The sequence below is a fragment of the Mauremys reevesii genome, linkage group 3 (genome assembly GCF_016161935.1).
Source record: "Mauremys reevesii isolate NIE-2019 linkage group 3, ASM1616193v1, whole genome shotgun sequence".
Taxonomy (NCBI): domain Eukaryota; kingdom Metazoa; phylum Chordata; order Testudines; family Geoemydidae; genus Mauremys; species Mauremys reevesii.
The window spans coordinates 191,348,102-191,368,674 of NC_052625.1; the positions used below are offsets into that span (position 1 = coordinate 191,348,102).

The following is a 20,573-nucleotide window of genomic DNA, read 5'->3' on the forward strand; positions in this document are numbered from 1 at the left end:
CTTTTTCCATAAGTATGAATTTGCATAAGTTGGGTCTTGCGTAAGCCAGGGAGTGTCTGTACTTAGTTACCATCTGCTAACATTGCTGTGGCATTGCAATACTGTGTCACATACGGTTCAAAGGGCTGATTTGGGGATAGGAGTGAAATAGTACATGTCTCAGACTCACTGTTTACGAGCCAACCCTAGAAACATTTGTACCTGCTTTCCGGAAACAGTATAACTATACGAGTGCTAGTACAGATGCGAGTGCTAGCATGAAAAGGGCTCAAGTTTTCATGACATGATAAATATGCCCAAACCCTGTTATGTTGATGCTTATACCCTTACCAGCACTGTTGGAAAAGAGGTATAAAATTTTCTTGTGTAGATAAGGCAACTTGTCTTCAGAGTTTCTGAATAAAAAGTGTGAGGACTTCAGGATCTGACCATCAGTTTGGGGTTTTTTTTTGGTCGCCAATAAAGAAAAGAAAAGGCAGAACAGTCTACTTATTTTTTATTCTGTGAGTTCTGCTGTAATTTAAAACCATAAACAAATCAGAGGCAGGATGGTAAGGAAGCCCTTTTTCTGAACCTTGTAGAAAGCCAGATGTCCAGCCATAGACACAAAGGCCCGGTCTATGATTTCTAGCAAACAAAAAAAAATGTTTAAAAAACACATATTGCTCAGTAAAAGAGTGCTAGTTTCCAAACTTGGTGTAAAGAGGGCCAAATAAATAAGAGACAAGATTTAGCGAGTGATGAACCCAACAAGATCTAGTTACAAGAAAAACTCAACAGATGTATCAATTATAATATACAGACAGTTATGTAAAGGAGCCCGTCCTGTGTGACAATGATTAAAAAACTGTCCAACTGTAACAGCTATCATCATCTTAATTCAAAATTACGTTTTACTGGTTGACTGTTCTGAAGAGCTGCTGGTGTCTAGACTTTTAGAAGAATGTTCTCTTAAGACTTCCAAAGAACTAGTGATATCCAGACTTTCTGAAGAAATGGGTCTATACCCTTCCGTAGAACTGATGATATCCAAAGTTTTGGAAGAATGGGTGCTATAGCCTTTTGAACTGGCATCTCTTATGGTTATCTCCTGCATGGATCCGAATGTTAATGGAACAAAGCCTTCACTGTCAGTTGTGAGAACAATCCAGGTTGAACCTATGAGGACATTAAAATATCTATTTATTAACAATACTTTTTTTTGCAACTCAGTATATTTTAGGCATAAATAATATTACCAAAACTGACCCTTTGATGCAACACAAAATCTGAAAATTGAATTTAACAAGAAATGAGTGTTTAGTGTTTTTTCTAGCTAAGTCTAGAGGTGAGATACATTGGATTTTCTCTGAAAGAAAATCCATGTATTGTTGTGTAATATGCTACTGACTGAAAAATCAGACAACAGCTGTGGAAAAGCCAGTTCTCTCAGACCAACTTTCCCACCAGAAGCCACAGCTACAACACATATATCTTGACACAACTTCAGATTAGGAATGGGAATGAAATTCTGACCAATGAGATCCAGACGTGCCTTTTTCTTTTCTGGTCTCCTGTTCAAATGAATATTCACAGGTCAAGCCAATATTTAGTGCCAACAGAGCTAAATAAAATGAACTGCATACTATAGTCTTGACATTTGAGTTAATAGTTTAAGTAAAACCCAACTCAACCCCCAATTTGGCATCTAAGCCCCATCCTGGATAAAGGGCTCGCCTTCTGGTCCCTCTGAGTGCAGCCCCTCTGTTGTCAGGCCTTTTGCATTTATCTGTCCCTGGGTGGAATTCTACAATTCTCCCACTTTTACACCAGGACATGAGCTATAGTACTCTCAGTATCAACTGTGGTTACCAAGCAGGTCTGACTGGGTTTGGCACCTATAAGTCCTCCCTTGGGGGTGTCTGTGCAGAGAAGAGCAACAAAAACTGATTAAGGGTATGGAACAGCTTCCATTTGAACAGAGGTTAAAAAGACTGGGGCTGTTGAGCTTAGAAAGGAGACAACAAAGGGGGGATATGACAGAGGTCTATGAATATCATAAATGGTGTGGAGAAAGTGCATTAAGGAAGTGTTATTTATCCCATCACGTAACACAAGAATCAGGGGTCAGCCAACGAAATTACTAGGCAGGTTTAAAACAAACATAAGGAAGTACTTCTTCACACACCACATAGTCAACCTGTGGAATTCATTTATTTCTGAGTGAATTCTGTGCCAAAAAATTAAAAATTCTCCACCAAAAATTAAAAAAATCTGCAAAATTCTGCATATTTTATTTGTCTAAAATAACACTATATAATCATACCAGTTTCAATTATTTTGGTAATTTATTTCAAAATACCTGTCAGCAACTATGTCTGTAACAATATAGACAACAACAAAAATCTCCCCTGGAGTAGAGAGTTAAAGAAACCCCTATGACAACCCAGCCAGACACCCACACCCCAAACTCCCTGGAGCCCAACTGCAGGGCACCGCCCCAGCCCAGATACTAGCACCCCCTACCACCCAGAAATCCAGAGAGAGAAACAGACCGATGCTGGGACCTGGGCTTGTACTGCATTTCCTGCACGCCGCCTCCTTCCTCCAGGGCATGCCAGGAACTGCAGCTGCCGGGAATTCTCCAGCTCCCCCTCCCCCTCCCTCCAGCAGTGTCTTCTATTTGCGAGCCAGGCTCTGCTCTGTCCAGCGGCCCCTAGTGGCAGCCAGCACATTTCTATGAGGAAAAAAAGGAAATTCTGCGCAGAACATTAATTCTGTGCAAATTGCGCAGTGGTGCAGAATTCCCCCAGGAGTAACTCATTCCCAGGGGATGTTGTGAAAGCCAAAAGTATAACTGGGTTAAAAAAAAACAATGAGCTAAGTCTATGAAGGATAGATCCATCAATGGCTATTAGCGAAGACAGTCATGGATGCAACCCCATGCTCTGGGTGTTCCTAATGCTCTGACTGCCAGATGCTGGGACTAGACTACAGGGGATGGTTCACTCGATAATTGCCCTGTTCTGTTCATTCCCTCTGAAGCATCTGGCGCTGTCCACTGTTGAAAGACAGGATAATGAGCTATACGAACCATTGGTCTGACCCAATATGGCCATTCTTATGTTCTTAAACAGCCTAACAATCAGGTCAACAAACAGAATTAATAAATCTTTACAGAGCAATTTCATCACCCGCCCCATCCAATTCAAATTGGATATGGCAATACTAGTGAAACAATCATTTACTATATGTAGCTAGTGATTTGGAAAGCAATGTTAGTATTTAAACATGACTAAAGATTTCCCTACATACACTGGGAGTGACAAATACGACCAGTAGCTAAAAGGTTCCACAAAGTGTTTTTATTAGATACTGTGATATGCTTAGACATTTCCATAAAGATTTATTTTATAAGGTGTTACATAGACACCCATAACAAAGATGTGCACATAATGTACTACGCTGAAAAAATCAGCCAGTTTCATTTCAGTTCTTAAGTTTAAAAGAAAATTTCCAATTAATGTAATAAAAAACCAATAGATAGCTTGTTTATGCACTCACACACACACACGTGCTGCTTCTAGCCATATGGTTTCAATATAATGAATTTAAATAATTTCAGAAGGGAAAAATTCTTCAAGTCCCAAATCTCTGGGGCTGTTGCTATTTCATGTAGTATTCTTATTAGTGTTACACTACCTACATGCTTTCAAACTGTAAAAATATTATTGGATCAGAGGTGTATACTTTTGCTAATTTTCACATCCAATAAGCAAGTCTTCTCATATTTTATCTCATCACTTTTGCAATCACAAAATAAAACTGGTTTGAAGAAAAAAAAAAGTTAGTTCAGTAAGCACATTTCTCAGCTGCTCCATTTACTTCTATTATGTAACACATTGCAAGAAATGGCACAAGAAGATTATAGTTTAAAATCACATGAACTTTAATCTTATGCTTAATACCTCATTTGAACCTCACTTTACAATTCAGGCATTTGAAGATATTACTACTCGTATGAGTAATATAGCCAGTAATATTATTGATGTTCATTTAAAAAATTACAAAAACCATGATTTTTTTCTACTGAAAAAAAAGAACTTTAGACAACATAACTAATCATGCCTTTTTGATAAGACATAAAATAGAGGCCCTAGTCACTGGTGGTCATTAAAGATTCCATGGGCCTTCTTGTAAAAGAAGTTATGTTAATCTCACTGTCCTGGACAAATTTCAGTACAGGTAATTAGATGCTGCATTTCAAAAATTAGTCTGCTTTTCCCTAATGGACTTGGCATAAACGCCTGTGTGCTGTTCAATAATCACCATGTTTCACCAGAGAGGTGGCTGCATTTCAGTCGTGGCTGAAGAAATAACTTTTTATATAGTATAAAGTTTTCTTTTTTTAAATCTCTCAGTATTAAAGGTGCAATATAATAACAAAATTGTATTAATAATCTTTCCTAGAATGTAGGCACTGGTGAATGATGCATAATGATTTTATCTAGTCATAGGAATATAAAACACATCTGAACTCTAACCACCATGTACTGAAAAATCAGTACTTCTGAAAGTATGAAGCAGTAGCCTCCGTCTTTAACATGCCAATGGACTTTTCTTGCAGTTGTTAAACTCTAGTTGTTGGAAAATACTGTACAGAACATTTCCAGCAGAGAAACATTTCATATTTCAAAGATGTTTGTTTTATATCTTTGCCACAAACAAAACATCAGGTTGGATGTGGGGTATGTGTAGGGTGAGTGGAAAACGGCAGAGAAGGAAAAAAACAATAATGTAAGATTGATTTCTCCAGCCATTGACAAACAGAAAAATAAGCATAACAAAATCCCCAAATCTGCCTTTGCTGTGTTAAAAAAGAAGTACAAAATTTGGTTATACAAGAGTAGATAATGAACTTGACAGGTTAAAATTTTTGATAAGACATAAAACAGGGATTCTAAGAAATGATTAATTCGGACAACCAGACCTGTCAGTCAGAATTCTCTTTGTAAAAGCTACAAAGTCTGAATTAAAAAAATGGGATAAATATGATTTTCCTGCACCTCCACCTGTTAGCTAAACTAAGGCAAATGAACACAACAAAGCTTTGGACAGGAAATCTAGATTTTAGGTAAAAAGGAACTAATTTTAATACAAGAACATAAATTGAGTATGTTTTTAATCTCTTTTAATTGTTTTACACCTTGTCTTTTTTCTAAATAAGACTATATTTGTTGCTAATGCAAATTGAGAATGTCACATATCTGAACTTCATTGTATTGGATGAACAGAACTTACCATGTTGCATTTCAACAAGAGAGAGACTGAAAATCTGCTGAACTATACTTAGACGGAGTTTACCATCACACAGAATAACAGCTCGCCTTTCATCTACCCCACTTCCAGAAAGCTGCTTCTGTAGATACAAGGAAGAAACCATTAGGTATAGCTGAGTGTGTTTTAGTTACAGAGCTATTAAAATATGACAGTTTCATCAAAACACCATCGCACAGATTTGTTTTCAACAATAATACCACTTGCAAAAATCAACTACTACATTTGTCTGTACCAACTAGTTTGCCAGGGTTACGGTCTGAAATCCCTTTACTTATGATGAAAGCATCAGTGAGCAATAGTAGCAAAGTAACTACAATATAAGGTTAGTGTGCGTGTGGCTGGAGGATGAGAGATCATGCCACATGGCTGACATGGAACCAGTGGTAAGAGTTCATCCTCACTTAGCCCCATTTTTTGTTGCTGTTTTTGTTAATATTTGTTTATTGGCAACTTTCAATTTATGCCTTTTTGTAACTAAACTGACTTTATTTACAGTTAGTTTCCCTTTCTTCTTCAAATGCAGCAAGGTTTGTGTAGCACATACCATAGGGGAAAAATGTTTAAACCCAAACAATTGTTTTCACTGACTTTTTTAAAAGCTCATGAATTTATTTCTGTTTGTAAACCCCCCTCGCCCTGCACTCTCTAAGACTGAATGTAGTCTAGTCTACCTATAAGTACCACTGCCCAAATACAGTCTTCAGAACGTGTCAGGTGAATGGGTTTTTAAATCTACCTAGAAGATAAGTCATTATCAAGGCTATGTACTGTGAGTGAATGTAATTTTATCCTACATAAAATAGCCAGAGCACTTATAAGAATTCCTTGAGAACCCTTAATGTCTGTCAGGGCAAACATTACAAGGTGAATCCTGTCCTCTCTTCTGTGCTGTCGAAGGACTCATACTGAAAAAACAGTTCAGTTACATTTCATGGGGGAGCCTGGAGGTGCACAGGAGTTGTTTATCTAGCTACCACTGCCCCACAAAGCCACTTCATTGCTTGGGGTCGGGGAACAGGAAAGAAGAAAAAAAAATCATTCCTTCATTGTTGGCGTTCCTTAAATCTGCAATCTGGCAGTGCTCAGATAGCTTAGGTTTGGATGAATCTGAGTAGCAATTGACTGTAAACATGATAGTATGGTGATCCATGTTTATTGTGTCAATGATTTCCATAGTAAATATTCTCATTGTACTGGTAAAAAGTTATATTTTCTGTTAGGTTTCACACTAAACCTGTGATCTGAAGGGCAAACTAAGTTCTTTCCTTCTCACAAAATTATATGTGAAGAAGGATCTACAGGACACATTGTATACTTAGTTAAAGTTGTGCAACCCTTTGCATAGGTACAACTCAACTGGTTAGATTTCAATTTCAGATAGATAAAGTAAATCTTTGGTTTTGGATCCCAACAATTGTTTAAACTCTTAAAAATTTAATAAGGGTAGCGACTAAAAGTTGCCATCCATGGGAGTAGGCTTAATTGCCTAGAATTTTTAGATATGAAAAGCATTTCTTTTTAAATATGGAAAGAGCACTAGAACTTAATAGAACTTCATCAGAAGGCCCTGATCCTGTAACTGAATAGGTATATGTGGACCCATGCACTGAAGTAAATGGGAATCCACAAAGGTGCAGGGGCCTGGATCTGGCTGTAGGATATGAGCATAAGTAAGATGATGGGGGTAGTGAGTAGCAGTCACTCATTAATAGGGAAATCATACAATTTACACTGTTTAAAATCTGCAGAATAATGGAACCATTGTTGGCATAAATTGAACCCTATTAATAGCTAAACTATAACATTATCTTCACTTCTTTTTTAAAATATGGCCCTATGTTCACTACGTGCACCAGTGATGAAAATAAAGTATGGATGAAAAACACTGAAGCAATATACTTGTGAAATGGCAATATTTTTAGTTTAAAATCTCATGATATCAAATATTTTAATTTTTTTAAATTTCATATCAGCAAAATCTGACAATAGACAATTCTGTTAGCACCATGACCATAGATAGGGACTGGTATACAAGCTGATAAAACATCTCTTCTGCATAGGAATTAAAGCCCCAATCCTTATTATACCACATAGAAATTAAGACCCTAATTAAACCCAACTGAACGTAATGGGATTTCTCACGTGTAAAGTTCAGCACATGAATAACTGTTTGCAGGATTGGGGCCTTACTGGGCATAATCTGGAACAAGACTCTTGCAGAGCTATACATTTTAAAGATACCTATAATCTTAAAATATATGGCCACAAACAGATTTTACACTGAGCTTTCAGCATTAAACTTACCTGATAAGTGATGTTAATAAAAGAGGGCTCCTGAGAAGATGGGTATGCTGGAAGAAATTTTTTCCTGGATTTTAGAAGTTCTGTTAGCTCAGAAAGGTGATGCTGTACTTCTGTAAAATTGCCACATAATTTTTCTATGTTCTTAGATAAATAACTTGCTTCTTTTTCATCTAGCAGAATGTTATTTTTAGGAGAATTTGAAATTTCTGGAACTACATCCGCCTGCCCTTTTGGCGATGCTGGTCTGTTAGGAAATGCAGTAGGTGTTCTAAGCCCATGCAGGGCCAATGATCGATTAATTGGTTCAACGTCCAAAGTTTCCAGAGCTGGAGGAAAATCCATGGAAATCTTTCTTTCTTCAACGTCTCTCACACTTGACAACAGGTGTTGCTCATAAGTAGGGCTTTTAATTTCTTCAATAAGTTTTCTTCTGCTACTAGGAGATTGAATAATACCATGACCTGGTATCAGGAGTCCGCTGCTTAGAGGATGAACTTCTGTATAGAGAATTTCTGGTGGCTCTTTTTTCACAGGTATGTTCAAAAAGGCATTCAAACTGGAGTTACCACTAGTTCCTGCAGATGCTGAAGAACCCTCTTCAAATATTATTTCTTTGATCATCAAACGGATGACATACTTGTCTGACCTTGAAGATGGCAGAAATGCAGGGTCAGTGAATTTCTGCCTTCCAACTAAAATCAATAACAATTTATCGGTCAGGAAGCATAAGCCCTTTGGTCTTTCACTTTTCTCAAGCTGAATTTGTTGAATATTGGGTAAATGGGATGAAGTCAAAGAATAGACCAAAATAATGTTACAAGTATTGGAGGCTACTGACACATTATGAGTTTTATGATCAAAAGCCATTATGTCGGGGACCAGAATGCCTGGGATGCTGACTTTTCTGGTAGTGGTAACCTTTCTTTCAAAAGTCACCAAGATCAGGTGTGAAGAGTCCTGGCCGCTTCCTGTTAGGTAGTCCTTGTGCCTGAGATGGATAAGAGGACTGGAACTAAGTCTTTGTTTGCTAGAAAGGATATGGGTTAGATCCACAGGAGCTGATGAAGGAGATGGTACTGAAACAATGGGCACAGATTTTTCTGAGTCTAGTGATTTCCCCCCCACATCTATGGAGAACTCTTCATCACCACATATTATGGTAGACGGTGAAGGAAAAGAATTTGTTTCACCACCAGCTGGGACTTCAAATGCAATACCTGAATTTAAGCCACAGATCTTATCTAACGGAAGCTCAGTAGCAACAGCAACTTGGGAATCCAAAGTAGCTTCTACAGCACAGATGTAGCCTCCCACATCAAATACGGGGCAAAACACACAAGCATTTAAAGTTTTCTGAGCATCATCCCATATATAGGAATGAAGGGCACTGCCTATAGCAACTACTAAGCGATTGCCTTCCTTAGTCCAACAAGCGCAGTGGATGAGACCACTACCTTTTATATCAGCTTTAATTCTGGAGTTGTTGCGACGAACTGAGTGTAAGACTGAGGCATCCCGTGTAGTAAGCACAGCCAAGATCTCTTTCTTTGGATGCCACACACATCCCTGGGGAAGCACTGGAAATGGCTCACCAGTTTCACAAATCTGAGAAACTAAGAGTTTATTCTTTTGTGAGATGTTATAGTTCAGCTGCCAAATAGTGATGTGCTTTTTATGCTGAACAGCAAGCAGAGTCGTGGTATCTGTAGCATATGGGCCCCAGTAAAGTCCATGAACATGTTCAAACTGACCAATAACACTCGAGTCACCAAACTTTGGTTCTCCATTGTGAAGGTGTAAAGCAGTCAGTATCACTTGCTTCCCATCCGTCCAGGCAATACCATGCACAGGGTGGATTGCCTGATACAAAGCATTAAGGCCAGTTCTCAGAAGTTTTCCTTTTCCCAGGTCCATTTTTTCTAGTGAGAGGCATCTGTAATTATTAAAAACAAGTGATACATTAGTCTAGAGACTTTGATCACAACTCTGCAGTTAAATGCATTATATTGAATCAGGTAAGTCGGAGATGGGGAAAAAACCACTAAGTCATCTAACGTATATCATCGGGCCAATGCAGCATTGTTCCTTTCAGTACATTTTCTAGTATATTATCTGTCCTGGGGGCACTGTTGATATTCTTACTAAACTCCACGCGTCACAGTTCAGGGCAACTGCACCTGTATTACCCTTCTGTGGTCCAGCAAGGCCACTCGCTCTCAGGCTTCCAGCCCCCAGTCTTCACCTCTCCTGGATGGAGACCCGCATCTCCCTCCTGACCAGGGTTTTTCCAGCCTGCACAATTCTCTTCCTACACTGTGAGTTCCCCTGCAAGTCAGACAGACAAAGGAGGCCTGCTTTGCTTCCTCCTCAGAGGTTAAAAAGAGTATAATTGCCCATTGTTTAACTAGAGTGGGGTCAGTCAGGAAAATAATGTATTTTATTTATAATCTGATGGTATATTTACTAGGTAGAAACAAGAAGAGTTAAAACCACGTTACCAGCAAGCTCCCAAAGACTATCAGTAAAATCTACAGAGTGTAGCTTTAGGACAGCATGCCATGAAGCTGGTGCTCCCCGATTTTGCATCACTCTTCTACTTAGGGCCACCCAATGTAGAGGGAACACTGGGACCTTAATGATTTGTTACACAGTATTCCTAGGGCTTGTCTACATTTAAAACGCTACAGCGGCACAGCTGTGCCACTGTAGCGCTTCAATGTAGATGCTACCTATGCCGATACGAAGGATTCTCTCATCAGCATAGGTAATCCAGCTCCCCGAAAGGTAGTAGCTAAGTCAACAGAAGAATTCTTCCGTCAACCTAGCACTGTCTACAAAAGGACTTAGGTTGGCTTAACTACTCTGCTCAGGGGTGTGCATTTGTCACACAACTGACCAAAGTAGTTAAACCAACATAATTTTTTAGTGAAGACCAGGCCTTAGACCAGTGGTGGGCAACTTGCGGCCCACACACGGCCCATCAGTCTTGCTAAATGACCATCATTAACCAGTAAGACCAAAACTGCTAGCTGCTCATTCTTAAATACTCTGAATTACATGGAAACTCTGATAGGTGATATTGATAGGTACCTCTTGCAAGAGAGATGCTAACACCCAGTCAGATATAACAAGCCACCTATACCATATGGACATTTCACACTGTTGCAGAAGGTAAACAAGCAATTTTCACCTATCATCAATAACCCTGAAAAAATGTAGCACAAAAAATGGCCCATTTGTTTTATCTCCTTCCCTTTCTTCTCTGTACTGTCATCCTTCATAATAAATGGTACTGTATAATTGTAAGATACAGACAGACTGAGATTTTATTTTGCCACTTTCAAAAATGAGCATAATCCAACAGATGAAGACATAGAATTAGGAACTCCTGTACTCTACTCCCAGCTCTGACTCTGTAGCCCTGAGTAAGTAACTTAGATCAGCATTTTTAAATGTGGAAGCCTAAAGTCAGGAACCTAAATACTCCTGGGGGAATTCTGCGCCACTGTGCATGCGCAGAATTTATGTCCCCTGCAGATTTCTTTGCTTCCCTGCAGAAAAATGACTTTCTGACAGGGAAGCAAAGTGGTCATGCAATCCTCCCAGCAGTATGTTTTAGGGGCCCAGGGCAGCCAGCAGAGAGGTAAATCACTGTTGATCAGAAGGCAGGACTGTGGAAGAGTCGGCTGGTGGCTCCTTCCCTGCGCCAGGCTCAGCTGCTAGTCCTGGCTGGGTTGGGGAAAATGGGAATTTCTCTTCCCTTGCATGGCATCCAGGGCCAGGTGAGACCCACCCCCAGATTTCTCCCCCAGCTGAAGGAAGCTCTGCAAACTCCCTTCCCCCACCCTGCTTCCTACACCTATTGTTCCTCAGCTGCAGGGGGAGGGATTCCTGTACACGGAGCTGCTCCCACATTAGCCCAACCCCCGTGCATCCAGACCCCCTCAGTCCGAGACCCTCCCGCAGACCCTCACCCCCTGAACCCAAACCACCTTGACCTGGACCCCTTGCAGAGTCCCATTACCATTGCACCCAGAACCACCCAACAAGCCCCTGTGAATCCAGATCCCCCTACACTCAGATACCCCCACTGAGCTGCCCGCACCCACACTGCCCCACACAGAACCCTTTCAACCTACATCAGGGTCCCCTCACGCTAAGCCCCTCCACACTTGGATCCTGCCTTGCTGAGTCTGTCTACCCAACCTGATGCACCTGGCACAGAGGGGAAGGGCCCTGGGGTGTTTCTGAGGCAGGCCTGGTCCTTACGGTGTATCACGGTTGGGTGTGGCCTCACTGCTGAGTCTCAGAATGGTAGCTGTGTTAGTATGTATCAGCAAAAAGAAGGAGGAGTACTTGTGGCACCTTAGAAACTAACTAATTTATTTGAGCATCAGCTTTCATGGGCTAAAACCCACTTCATTGGATGCATGCAGTCTGCTGAGTCTGTGTCCCGAGGGGAGCTGCACAGTGATCTCCCACCTAATATAAATTTAGGCCTCAATAAAGACTAGGAGTGGTTGGGTCATTACAAAACCTAAACTTAATTTCCCCAATACTAATTTCTCCCTACTGTTACTCACACCTTCTTGTCAACTGTCTGTAATGGGTCACTCTCTTATGACTTCAAAAGTTATTTTTCCTCCCTTGGTATCCTGCTGTTAATTGATTTAGCTCGGTAGACTGACCTCACACTTGGTAAAGCAACCCCCATCCTTCCATGTATTTATACCTCCTCCTGTATTTTTCACTCCATGCATCTGATGAAGTGGGTTCTAGCCCATGAAAGCTTATGCCCAAATAAATGTTAGTCTCTAAGGTGCCACAAGGACTCCTTGTTATGTTTGACAGTGTCAGTCTTTACATCTCTCTGCCTCCATTTCCCCATGAATCTGTGAACAGCAGGCAATAACACACCTTCCCTGTCCTACCGCAAGGATCCTGGTCCATGTGACTACAATGAGGCACTGTTATTATCTTGGGAACGAGCTGTCTGCTAGCGAGGAAGCTTCTTTCCCACAAGCGCTTTCTCAGACTGTAGGTGCTGGGGCGGTGGTGACAGAGCCCACGTGCTGAGTGAGATACACCCCTCACCCTGGTACTGCACCGTGGGGCTACTGGCTGTCCGGCTGTACCCTGAACTAGGCCACCCCCACTCTGCCCAGCTACATCCCTTGCAGCATCAGGGGGAATTGGCAGGGACAGATTCGTAGCCCCCTGACCCCCCACAGCAGGGGGTGGGCAGGAAGTAGGAGGGGTCTCTCCTGGCCCCTCCCACCCAGAACTACACGCCCACACTATCCAGCCCGCCCACACTACTTTCTCCGCCCGCCCGGCTTCTGTTCCCCACCCCTTTGCGGGCCCGCCCGCACTGCTTTCCCTCCCCCTCTCACGCGGACCCATTATCCCGTTTTCCTCCTCGCTCCTTCCTTCCTTCCCTCGCCCCCCCGCGCTCACGCCGCATCCTGGGACCCGTCGGACATCGGGGCACCTGCCCGCCAGCGGCTCCTCTTACCCGAGCGGCTGCTGGGCCCCGCTCCCAGCGGGTGAAATGGCGGCGCTGGCTCGCGCTGGCCCCCGCAGACCGAGGTCCCAGCCCCGGCCGGAGTGGGACTGAGCCGTAGCGCCATGTCTCTCGCCTCGGGGCTCTTAGACGCTCTACCCCACCCGCCGTCGTTTCTATGCCCCCTAGCGGCACTCTAGCCTCCCGCGTGACGCTCTGTGATCTAGTAACGGACTCCTCGTAGTGGAAAACTACAGCGCCCAGAATGCAATGGGGCGGGCGCGTGCCTGCCCCCACCAGCCCACAACCCCCTAGACTCATAGGGGCGGAGCCGGCGTCAGTAACCCGCCCCCTGGCTCCTGAAAGGGGCGGGGCGGGAGTACTCTGCATCCCACAAACAACAGCCCCCAGGCTGCTGGGCCTGGCCAGGCCTCCTCTCCTGAAGCTCCCGCCCTAGGGACCTGCCTGCCCCGGGGGATGGTGCCAGAGTCCAGGGCGGTGCCTGGCCATGGGGTAGCAGCCTTCCATGTGCTGACCAGCCCTAGCCCCGAATCACTCTTCCCCTGCCAAGGCGCCTGCCCTCGCCACCGCCTGCCCCTTCACTGGCTGCATCGAGAGGAGGACACTGAGGGTCCCTGCACGAAGGCCTTGGTGGTGCGGTATTGGGGGTTGAACACAACGTCAGGACTCTGTTATTGCATCTCACACATGATAAAAGTGCAAAGAAGGACACACACCTGATTTATTTCTCCCTGTTTTTGGATCATCTTTAACTCAAAGTGGGGAATATAAGGAATGCAGCATCTTTGGTTTTGAATCCTCAGTCATAATATTACATAATACACCTCTACCTCGATATAACGCTGTCCTCGGGAGCCAAAAAATCTTACCGCGTTATAGGTGAAACCATATGATATCGAACTTGCTTTGATCCGCCGACGTGCACAGCCCCTCCCCCTCCCCGGAGCACTGCTTTACCACGTTATATCAGAATTTGTGTTATATCAGGTCGTGTTATATCAGGGTAGAGGTGTACTTATATAGAGCCATTTTAGGTCTCTACAAAGACACTTAATTAAGTCTTACCCATACTTCCTGCAGTTGTAAACCTTGCAACTTTGTCATCTCTTGAGTGGACTGCTTCAATGCAGTCTAGAGCAGTGGTTCTCAAACTAGGGCCGTTGCTTGTTCAGGGAAAGCCTCTGGTGGGCCGGGCCAGTTTGTTTACCTGCCACGTCCGCAGGTTCGGCTGATTGCGGCTCCTACTGGCCGCGGTTCACTGCTCCAGGCCAATGGGGGCTGCAGGAAGGGCGGCCAGCACGTCCCTCAGCTCCTGCCGCTTCCGGCAGCCCCCATTGGCCTGGAGCGGTGAACTGCGGCAGTGGGAGCCGCGATCGGCCAAACCTGTGGACACGGCAGGTGAACCAACCGGCCCACCCAGAGGCTTTCCCTGAACAAGCGGCGGCCCTAGTTTAAGAACCACTGGTCTAGAGAATACACTTTACAGACTTTTGAAACCTGAACAAATCCAAAATGTGGCAACTTGATTGCTAAGTAATTTGCCAGAAGTATGTTACACCTTTGCTTTGGGATCTGTGCTGGCAGACATAAAAAGGTCTTAAATTCGCAACAGAAAAGGAGGATACTAAGAAGGCAAATGTGTTACAAACTCAGCATATCGAGAACAAAGTGAAACAACATGGCAAATAATGTCAAGAGAAAAAATGCTATACCAATGCTAGGAGTCTGAGTAACAAGCAAGACAAATTGGAAATTCTCATTGATGAGAAGAAATTTGGTACAATTGGCATTATTGAAACCTGATGGGATGAGTTGCATGATTGGGATGTTAACATCACTGGTTATACCATGTTTAGGAAACAGAAAGTAGGTAAAGGGTGAAAGAGTGGCACTCTACATTAAAGACAATATTACTTGTTTTAGAGTTACTGATAACTCAGAACCCCAGGATCTGGAATGCATATGGATCAATGTGGTAACAGCCGAAGAGAGTGTTCTGGTGGGGGTCTGTTACCACCAAATCAAACTAGATAACAGAATGAGTTACTCCTTAAGCACCTGTCTGTAATGTGTGGAAAGAAAAATAGTGTTAATATGTGGCTCTTCAGCTTGGGAGGAAGGCATATGCCAGAGGCCTCATGCAGCTAGTAGTAGAACATTATTAGCACGTCTAAAAATTATAGATGATAATTTTCTAAAACAAAAGGTATTGTGCCTACCATGAGGTAACTACTTTGGACCTCATTATGATGGATGAAAATGAATTAATCATTGGACTAAAAGTTGGTGGTTTCCCAAAGGCTAGTGACTGTGACCTGGTTACATTCAATATGATAAAACAAAGGACAGGCCAAACCAGTAATCATTTAGTGCTTCCAAAGAGCTACTTTCCCCAAGATGAGGAAAATTATGAGCAAAATTGACTAGGATGAAGATTTTAGACAAAAAAATGTGAATGAATATTAGGAATATTTAAACAAAAGTTTACATAGCCAAAAAGCCATGATTCCACAACCAAGAAATAGGACAACTTTGACTAAAAGTCTATCCTGGTTCAATGGCAAAGTGAAGGCCACAGTTAGAAAAAAAAGCAATATATAACAAATGGAAAAGTGCAAAAATATCAGTTAATACAAATTAGAAGTTACAAAATGTAAACAATCAGTAAGGGATGCTAGAGATATTAGCGAATAATCCATGGCTGGCAAAGCTTAGGACAAGAAGGAGGATTTTTTAAAGTATATAAAGAACAAAAGAAATCCTAGCAATGGTATGGGCCCATTACTAGGTGGAGATGGTAAAATTATTAATAATGATGCTGAAAGGGCAGATATGTTCAATAACTATTTTTGTTCCGTATTTGGAAAGAGGCAGGATGATGTTCTTGTATCACATGACAAAGTATTTTCCAGTCTATTAGCAAGTGAGGAAGATGTTAACCCAGATTGACTATGGATAAACATTTTTAAATTAGCAGGCCTAGATAACTTGCACCCAAGTGTCCTAAAAGAGCTGGCTGAGGAGATCTCAGACCCCCAGATGTTAATTTTTAATAAATCTTGGAATACCAAGGATATACCATGGGAGTGGCAGACTGCTAATGTTGTGCCAATATTTAAAAGCGGCAAGCAGTATGATCTAGGTAAGTATAAGCTGTTTAGCTTATTATACATCTAGGCAGGGCCATCCCTTGGGGGAGTGTGGGGCCCAAGACACAGGTGCCGAGTTTCTAATCTGCGAAGGGGGGGTGCGTGCCCCCCTCCGGCTACACCCAGGCCCCACCCCCACTCCACCCCTTCCCACAAGGCCCAGCTCCGCTCTGCTTTTTCCCACCCCTGCTCCGTCCCTGCCTCACCTCTTCGCTGCCTCTTCCTGCCCCACTTCTTCCCCACCCACTTCCACCCCCTCCCCTGAGCGCGCTGAGCCCTCGCTCCTCTCCCCACTCCCCAGCACCTCTTGACGCTCAGGCGAAACATCTGATCTGTGGTAGGCGCTGAGAGGGAGGGGGAGGTGCTGATCGGGGGGGCCTGCTGGCAGGCAGGAGGTGCTGGGGGGAGGGGATGTTCTGGTAGGGCGACTCCTCCTCATCCCCCCTGCCCACCTGCCGTTCGCCTCCTCAGCCTGCTCATCCACCTGCCTTACCTCTCCACCTTCTCCTGTGCCCCCCCCCAAAGAGCAGGGCCCGGGGCGGTCACCCCGATTCGTCATACCCAAGGGATGGCTCTGCATCTAGGAACAAGGAATGCATGTGATACCTACAGAATGCAGGACCGTATGCTGGAAAGCAGCAACTCTGAAAAGGATTTAGGAATCATAGTGGACAAGCAACACCATCATTTGCCAGCCAGTGGCAAAAAGGGCTGATGTGAGCCTTGGATGTATAAATGGCAATAGTGAGTAGGGAGGTGATTTACCTGTGTATACCTGTGGGAGTAGGGAAGTGATTTTACCTATGGGACCAAAACTGGATTATTGTGTACACTTCTAGTGTCCACAACTTAAGAACTATGTTGAAAAATTGGAGAGGGTGCAGAAAAGAGCCACAAAAATGACTTGAGGACTGGAGAAAATGCCTTTCAATGAGAGACTTAAATAGCTCAATCTGTTTAGTTAATCAAAAAGAAGATCAAGAAGTGACTTCATTACAGTGTGTAAATACAGGAAGAAAATACTGGATACTAAAGGGCACTTTACCTTATGGAGTACGGCATGACAAGAACCAATGGCTGAAAGCTGAAGCCAGACAAATTCAAATTGGAAATAAGGCACAAATTTCTAAAAGTGACCATTATTAACCATTAGAACAAATTACCATGAGAAGTGATGGATTCTCCATCTCTGGATGTCTTCCAGTCAAGACTCAATGCCTTTTTTTGGAAGATATGCTTTAGCCAAACACGAGTTATTGGGCTCACTACAGAGGTAACTGTGTGAAATTTAATGGTTGTCAAACTAAATGATCTAATGGTCCTTTCTGGCCTTAAACTTTATCTATGACAATCTATTGGCAACTGGATGGAGTAGAAGGTGTTATTTCTGTCGTAGAAAGCTCAAAATAGCATGGATGCTTCCTACCTGACATATCACCTGTTTCCTTCTGACATATTGCTTAGCTGAGATCAGCAGAGTGCTCAAGATGAATGCAGGGAAGAGGGTTTCCTCCTCACCTTAATATGGCTATGGTAGAAAAGATTTCTCAAACAGCAAGGTCTTGCGGTGCAACTTGAAACTGGTCAAACTCCAGTCTGGTCTCCTCTGCAAGCTCATTCCATAGCTGAGAACGGCAATGGAAGTAGACTGGGAGCCGTGGAAGGATTGGAGCAAAGGAGTGAGTTGGGCTACTGTATTTTGCACTAAATAGAGATTCTTCATTGCTGCAGCTTTCAGACCTAGATACTGTAAGTTACAATAAACCAGTCTTGAGGTGAGTAAATAAATGTCTAATGTTAAAAAAAATCTGAAACCTCAAATATCCTCTATATCCTGCCTCTCCATAAACACACACAGACCCCCACAACTTTTCAAGTGATCATAAACCATCAAAAAGGGCACAAACTCCATTTTGTTTTCCCCTTTGCAGGTCACCTTTAAAAGTAGAGGGGACAATACATTTGTAGATGAACAATTGAGAACAATCCTGGCACAGAAATGAACAGGAAATTAAGTAGATGCATTAATTTCTTCCATCTCTCCTCAGGACGGGAGGAATGGAGAAAAAACCCATTTGAGACATGCTAGTCCCTTTGTTTATGTTTTAGCTCTGAAAGATGCCGAGATACCACAGTGTCATAAGAACCTGAGTAGAATAGAGTAGAATGTATAGAATTTATGGTTTTGTGAGATTGATACTGATGAAGTTTGAGGACTAATGGGTGTTTTCAAGCCATTGATTAATAAGAAAACTTTTGCTAACTTGTTTAAACAGGAAGTGTAGCTAACCTAGCAAGTTTCTTAGCACTAGGCATTTAAGAGATTTTTACTGTTTTTTCCCGTATATTGAACATAGTGTTTAGCCACTAGGGGGCTTTATTTGTCAATATCAGTTTGTTGAGAGAAAAACTAATTCATGAGTACAATCATATTTCTGTAACCTTACAGTGAATTGTGCTTAGATAATTTGCATACCTGTATTCTCCAAAACAAAGGTTTGATGTATCCTTAGATTGAATGTTAATGGTAATATTCAGAAATTAAGGTTTTAAAACAGTTTGTTTCTTCAGGCTGGGAGACCTCATTTTAACTGTGTGCCAGTAGATGTCTTCATATTAGGTATTTCTTTCTTCTTCTTCTTATATCTACAATTATATGAGTATTCAGTTTAAAAGTTTAAAATATTTTTATTTTTTTAACATGTACAATATCTTATATGCAGAACTGCAAAACAAAGTCATACATAGATGAATTAAAGACTCCACAAAATAAACATTATAAAATATTTAACATAAACATTATAAAATATTTAAACTGGTATACACATTATCATATGCCATAACAAGCATTATAATATATTTACAATTGAAATTAAATCAGATGTAAATCAATACACTGAAATGGAATTGTCTTAGCCTACCGGAGTGCTGAGATGCTATATAGTTAATAACAACATTGTTTCTCAGTTATGCAATTCCCTGGATTCGGTTATGAGTATATTATTTGCATAACCACTGAATGATTATTTCACAATTACAGTACAGTGTGTGAATGCCTGTACTCTGATTGGCTGGCAGCCATTGTTAGCCAGTCAGACAGCAGTGATTTGCATAATCACTATGGTTATTTCTTAACAATTGTACTGCAAATAAGCAAATCTCTCTGCTCCCCTTGGTTCATCTCTTCAGAATTTTTAATCTGTTTGCCAACAACATAGATGATGCTTCAGTTTCTTCTGACCTTCAGCTGATGCTGAAAATCCCCAAGATTTACATGAAAGAGAAGGAAAAAATTGGGCAATTAAAATACTGTTTAAAAAACAAAAACAGTGGAATTCATTTTCCATGTTCAGGCTCAGTCCTAGCACACATTTTGTCTTTGATAAATAATAATAATCTCTCTCACATTCAGTCAATGGGAATTTTGACATTGGCTCTAGCCTTCCACTCATCCCTCAATACCTGTAATTTAACAAAGTTGTGGTTCCCACAATAACGATCATAAATTTGTTGACCTGTAGGGAAGAAAAAAGGTTGGGGAAAGGAGAAATTATAGATGAGATCCCAGGGAAGGGGCAGGAGAGAGGTAATCAAGGAAGGAATAGAGGGGAAGGAGAGAATAAAAAGGTTATTTAACATTTTTTAAAGTACCACACTACAGGTACCTACTCCCGTTTTATGATTTGTACATATTTTTTCTTCACTTTTGTTGTAAAATTGGATGTTTAAAATTTCAGCATAATAATAACTTGAGTGATTCCTTTTAATGTCATCATCATTATTTTCTTTGAGCTTATTATCCAGGATATGGTTCTTACCTCATAAATCAGGTGCATTTTCAAGTTATCATTATAGTCTACCCTGTGTCATGGTTCAGGCTCCCAGCCTCCCTGTGACAGGCTCCACTAAAGAGAATGAACCAACCCAGATCCACCTGTGGACGGTTAATTGGATAAGTAGCTGGGTGGTAGTTAATTAGTTAAAGCCAGGGTTTTATAAAGGGTTATGAGGGCTCAGGCAGGAGCCCAGAATAGAGAGAGGAAGCTCTTGGGGAGAGAACTCCTTGGGGAAGCTGGGTAGGAAGCTATTTCCAGTGGTGTCTTCTGGGGAGAGGAACTGTGCCCAGAACACAAAGACAGAAAGCACCAAAGGAGAGAGACTATAAATCTCTCCAGGCAGGAAGGCTTGGGAGATACCCTGAACTAACAGGGGAGAGACTGCAAAGCTGCAGGCTGTAGAGAAGCCTGAGGACTTACAGCAGAAGAAGGCTTGTTTAC

General features: G+C 42.0%; 1 protein-coding gene across 2 annotated transcripts; it reads right to left on the reverse strand.

Moving 5' to 3' along the window:
- Positions 1-479: 479 nt before the first annotated feature.
- LOC120402219 (WD repeat and coiled-coil-containing protein-like) lies at positions 480-19,357 on the reverse strand. 2 transcript variants are annotated; one of them, XM_039532677.1, is made up of 5 exons: positions 19,218-19,357; positions 18,773-18,942; positions 7,624-9,556; positions 5,281-5,398; positions 480-1,158 (listed from the first exon to the last, which is right to left on the reverse strand). In XM_039532677.1, exons 3-5 carry the CDS (start codon positions 9,535-9,537, stop codon positions 887-889), a joined length of 2,304 nt encoding a protein of 767 aa, XP_039388611.1. In that variant the 5' UTR covers positions 9,538-9,556; positions 18,773-18,942; positions 19,218-19,357; the 3' UTR covers positions 480-886. The 2 variants fall into 2 exon arrangements, with proteins under 2 accessions (XP_039388611.1, XP_039388612.1); XM_039532678.1 differs by lacking the exons at positions 18,773-18,942; positions 19,218-19,357 and adding an exon at positions 13,139-13,303.
- Between the last annotated feature and the right edge of the window lie 1,216 nt (positions 19,358-20,573).

What these genes read in the sequence shown, in the direction of transcription:
- LOC120402219 (XM_039532677.1), bottom strand. Translation starts at nt 9,537, where the DNA reads ATGGACCTGGGAAAAGGAAAACTTCTGAGAACTGGCCTTAATGCTTTG. An exon ending in TTATTAACATCACTTATCAG is followed by an intron (nt 5,399 to 7,623) that starts GTAAGTTTAATG and finishes TTGTATCTACAG; the next exon opens with AAGCAGCTTTCTGGAAGTGG. An exon ending in TCTTGTTGAAATGCAACATG is followed by an intron (nt 1,159 to 5,280) that starts GTAAGTTCTGTT and finishes ATGTCCTCATAG; the next exon opens with GTTCAACCTGGATTGTTCTC.